The sequence below is a fragment of the Chiloscyllium plagiosum genome, unplaced genomic scaffold (assembly GCF_004010195.1).
Source record: "Chiloscyllium plagiosum isolate BGI_BamShark_2017 unplaced genomic scaffold, ASM401019v2 scaf_7405, whole genome shotgun sequence".
Taxonomy (NCBI): domain Eukaryota; kingdom Metazoa; phylum Chordata; class Chondrichthyes; order Orectolobiformes; family Hemiscylliidae; genus Chiloscyllium; species Chiloscyllium plagiosum.
Window position 1 is genome coordinate 21,725 of NW_025213778.1, and position 4,797 is coordinate 26,521.

The 4,797-nt window shown below is 51.3% G+C and overlaps 1 protein-coding gene across 1 annotated transcript in view; it reads left to right on the top strand.

The window, feature by feature from the left end:
* The window catches only part of LOC122547718 (calpain-2 catalytic subunit-like), an 8,409-nt gene extending 5,563 nt beyond the window's left edge, over nucleotides 1-2,846 (top strand). Inside the window, exon 2 of the mRNA XM_043686307.1 lies at nucleotides 2,751-2,846. Within this exon, the coding sequence (XP_043542242.1) occupies nucleotides 2,751-2,846 (96 nt within the window). The remainder of the gene's footprint in view (nucleotides 1-2,750) is intronic.
* The last annotated feature ends 1,951 nt before the right edge of the window (nucleotides 2,847-4,797 follow it).

Here is a 4,797-nt window from a genome sequence, read left to right on the forward strand (position 1 = left end):
GTGGGTGTGTCTGTGGGAGTGGTGTGTGTGTGTCTGTGTGTGTGTCTGTGTGGGAATGTGTGTGTGTCTGTGTGTGGGTGTGGAAATGTGTGTGGGTGTGGAAATGTGTGTGTGTGTGTGTGGGAATGTGTGTGAATTTGAGGGTGTGTCAAAGGACAGTAGGTAATGGTATTTTCATGATGTTGCAACACTCGTCCTTCTCAGTGTTGACAGTGAGTCTAGGTTATGTTTACACTTCTGTGGAATATTCTGTCATAACAGAGCATTGTACGAGAGGTGGAAAGGTCTGAATATGTAAGAGATTGCATCATGGCAATGCACTGTGGAAGGTTGGCGGGTGCCCTTACAGGTATATAAGATCACGAGGGGCAGAGATAGGTGAATGTCTTTTCCCTAGGGTGGGGGATTTCAAGACTGGGGCCATTTTCCTAAGGTGGGAGGAGAAAGACTTTAATAAAAGGCACGAGGGGCATTGTTTTTCCATGGAAAGTGGTTCTTTTGCCGAATGAACTTCCAGAGGAGGTGGTGGATGTGGGTGCAGTTATAATGTTTAAAAGGCATTTCGAGAAGTATGTGATGTACAAATGTTTGGAGGGAAATGGGCCACGTGCAGGCAGGTGGGCCGAGTTGAGTTTCGGATTCTGCTTGGCATGGACTGGGTAGACTGAATTGTCTGTTTCTGTGCCGTGTGACTGTATGTATGACTACAGGCCAGTCAGTCTAACCTGAGTGGTGGGGAAACTATAGGAAGCAATTCTGAGGGACAGAATTAATCTGGGATTAATCAAGAACAGTCAATATAGATTTATTCAGGGGAGGTCACGTCTGACCAACTTGATTGAATTTATTTGAAAAGGTGAATAGGTGAGGGCAATGCTCCAAAAATAGTCTGCTTGGACTTCAGCAAGGCTTTTACTAAGGTGCCAGACAGGGGACGTGATTGAGGGGGGGCTCAGATAGGTCGGACAGGAAGAAACATATTCCCTTGGTAGAGGGATCAGTAACTGGGGGGGACATAGATTTAAAGTAAGGGGCAAGAGATGTCAAGGGGATGTGAGTGGTTAAAAAAACCCCTCAGAACATTGAAGAAGGGTTTAGATGTTCACTTGCAATGCCAAAGCACACAACCCAAGGGGCAAGTGCTGGAAAATGTGATTGGAATAGTTAGGTAGCTGTTCTTGACCAGCACGGGTCTGATGAGCTGAAGGGCCTTTTACTGTGCTGTAGATCTCTGTGACTCCATAAAGACAAAGCAGTTACTTTGATATTGTCCTTAATGCTTCATGCACAAGATCATAGTAGAGTCAGGGGAGTAATACAGCACACAGACAGAGCCTTCAGCCTAACTCGTCCATGCTGACCAGATATCCTAAATCACTCTAGTCCAATTTGCGTAAGGGTTTGGCCCATTTCCCTCTAAACCCCTGCTGTTCATATACCCACCCAGATGCCTTTTAGATGGTATGATTGTACCAGCCTCCACCACTTCCTCTGGCAGCTTGTTCCACACACGTACCACCCTCTGTGTGAAAAATGTTGCCCCGTAGGTCCCTTTAAATCTTTCTCCTCCCACCTTAAACCAATATCCTCTTGCTTTGGATTCTCTAAACTGGGAGAAAGACCTTAACTACTCACCCTCTCCATGCCCCTCATGATTTTATAAACCTCTCTGAGGTCACCCCTCAGTCTCAGATGCTCCATGCAAAGCAGTTAGCATTCAGTGTTGCCTCTGACAGTTTTTAGTTTGCAAACAAACAGGTGTAACATCTATATGAACAATTCAGTCCCCCACACCACCTCCGCCATTCAATAGGGTCACAGCGGATCTGCTTGTGTTTGAAATTCTGCATTCCCAAATACACCTGCTAACCCTGGATTCCACGTCCAGCACAAATCTCACCCAGCGAGGAGACTAAGGCTGGGAACTGAACATTCAGGGGCACGTGACTTTTCAAAAGGAGAGGCAGGAAGGAAAGGGCAGTGGGACAGCACTGTTGGGACAGGATGGAATACGTACAATTGCAAAAAAATGATCTTTAATTGAAAATTGTCGATCCCATACGGGTGGAGGTAAAAAATACAAGGGTGGGAGTAGTCCGAAGGCCCCCTAACAGCAGCTGGACAGTGGGACAGAGAATCCATGGCTCCCTGTGAGACCCTACTGTGCCCCACGGGGCACCAGTCACACAAACAGCCTCCTACCACCACCCTCTGTTTCCCAGCACCCAGCCATTCCTGGGTCCCAACAGCTTTTCCCTTCTGTATCAGGTTCCCTGTGGGACCTTGTTAAAGGCCACGCTGAAATCCAGATAAACTGTGTGAGGTCAGATTGGGATGTCTGGCTGTCATGGTTGAGTTGGAGTGAAGGGTCTGTTTCCGTACTGGCATGTGTGTCTAACTTTACAACCGCTCTCCCCTGTTCACCATAACCTGGCTGAAGTTAGCAGTCAGTTTGTGGGGGAGAAACGTGGGCGGAAACAACTGATCTGAACTTAAATAACGTTCCTGTGTCTGGGCACAGTGTCAAGAGAGCTTTACGTCATTTAAATAAGGTAAAGTTATTGGCAGAGGGAAATGGACTTGTGTTAAATAAGGGGGTAGATGGATATCTGGGCTGGAGGGGGGAGGGCAATGAAATCAGCCATGGTGTGACTGAATGGTGGGCCAGAAATTAGTTGGTTGTGCCAATGACATGGTGGAAGTGCAAGTTCTTTCCTGAGTCACTGACGGTACACCTTCTCTCTCGGCAGGAGATTGCAGCTGACCCACAGTTCGTTCTGGCTGGAGCATCTCGAACTGATGTTTGTCAGGGAGGACTCGGTGAGATCATCAAACCAGAGACCTAGCACAGTGAATGGCCACACATGCTGTCCCTGTCACTGTCCTGGGAGGGTGTGGTGGGGGGACAGTGTAGAGGGAGCTTTACTCTGTATCTGACCCCGTGCTGTCCCTGTCACTGTCCTGGGAGGGTGTGGTGGGGGGGCAGTGTAGAGGGAGCTTTACTCTGTATCTGACCCTGTGCTGTCCCTGCCCTGGGAGGGTGTGGTGGGGGGACAGTGTAGAGGGAGCTTTACTCTGTATCTGACCCCGTGCTGTCCCTGCCCTGGGAGGGTGTGATGGGGGGACAGTGTAGAGGGAGCTTTACTCTGTATCTGACCCCGTGCTGTGTAGAGGGAGCTTTACTCTGTATCTGACCCCGTGCTGTCACTGTCACTGTCCTGGGAGGATGTGATGGGGGGACAGTGTAGAGGGAGCTTTACTCTGTATCTGACCCCGTGCTGTCCCTGTCTCTGTGCTGGGAGGGTGCGATGGGTGACAGTGTAGAGGAAGCTGTACTCTGTATCTGACCCCGTGCTGTCCCTGTCCCTGTCCTGGGAGGGTGTGATGGGGACAGTGTAGAGGGAGCTTTACTCTGGATCTGACCCCGTGCTATCCCTGTCCCTCCCCTGGGAGTGTTTGATGGGGGAGCAGTGTAGAGGGAGCTTTACTCTGGATCTGACCCCGTGCTGTCCCTGTCCCTGCCCTGGGAGTGTTTGATGGGGGACAGTGTAGAGGGAGCTTTACTCTGTATTTGTCCCCGTGCTGTCCCTGCCCTGGGAAGGTGTGATGGGGACAATGTAGAGGGAGCTTTACTCTGTATCTGACCCCGTGGTGTCCATGCCCTGGGAGGGTGTGATGGGAGACAGTGTAGAGGGAGCTGTACTCTGCATCTGACCCTGTCCTGTCCCTGTCTCTGTCCTGGGAGGGTGTGATGAGCGACAGTGTAAAGGGAGCTTTACTCTGTATCTGACCCCGTGCTGTCCCTGTGCTTGGAGGGTGTGTTCGGGGACAATGTAGAGGGAGCTTTACTCTGTATCTAACCCCGTGCTGTCCCTGCCCTGGGAGGGTGTGATGGGGGCAGTGTAGAGGGAGCTTTACTCTGTATCTGACCCCGTTCTGTCCCTGTCCCTGTCCTGGGAGGGTGTGATGGGTGACAGTGTAGAGGGAGCTTTACTCTGTATCTGACCCCGTGCTGTCCCTGTCCCTGCCCTGGGAGGGTGTGATGGGGACAGTGTAGAGGGAGCTTTACTCTGGATCTGACCCTGTGCTGTCCCTGTCCCTGCCCTGGGAGTGTTTGATGGGGGAACAGTGTAGAGGGAGCTTTACTCTGGATCTGACCCCGTGCTGTCCCTGTCCCTGTCCTGGGAGTGTTTGATGGGGGCGGTGTAGAGGGAGCTTTACTCTATCTGACCCCGTGCTGTCCCTGCCCTGGGAGGGTGTGATGGGGACAATGTAGAGGGAGCTTTACTCTGTATCTAACCCTGTGCTGTCCCTGTCCTGGGAGGGTGTGATGGGCACAGTGTAGAGGGAGCTTTATTTTGTATCTAGCACTGTGCTGTCCCTGTCCTGGAAGGGTGTGATGTGGGACAGTGTAGAGGGAGCTTTACTATGTATCTAACACTGTGGTGTCCCTGTCCTGGGAGGGTGTGATGGGGGACAGTGTAGAGGGAGCTTTCCTCTATGTCTAACCCTGCATGTCTGTGCAATCGAATAGTAGAGACTTAGAACACAGTAGGGGTCTCTCTCTCACTGTATCTTTTTATTCATTTTGTGGGGTGTGAGCATCGCTGGCTGGGTCCAGCATTTATCACCCGTCCCTAGTTGCCCTGAGAAGGTGGGGGTGAGCTGCCTTCCTGAACCGCTGCAGTCCGTGTGCTGTGGGTAGACCCACAATGTCCCTGAGGGGGGGAATTCCAGGATTCGGACCCAGCGACAGTGAGGGAACGGGGAGATATTTCCCAGTCAGGATGGGGAGGG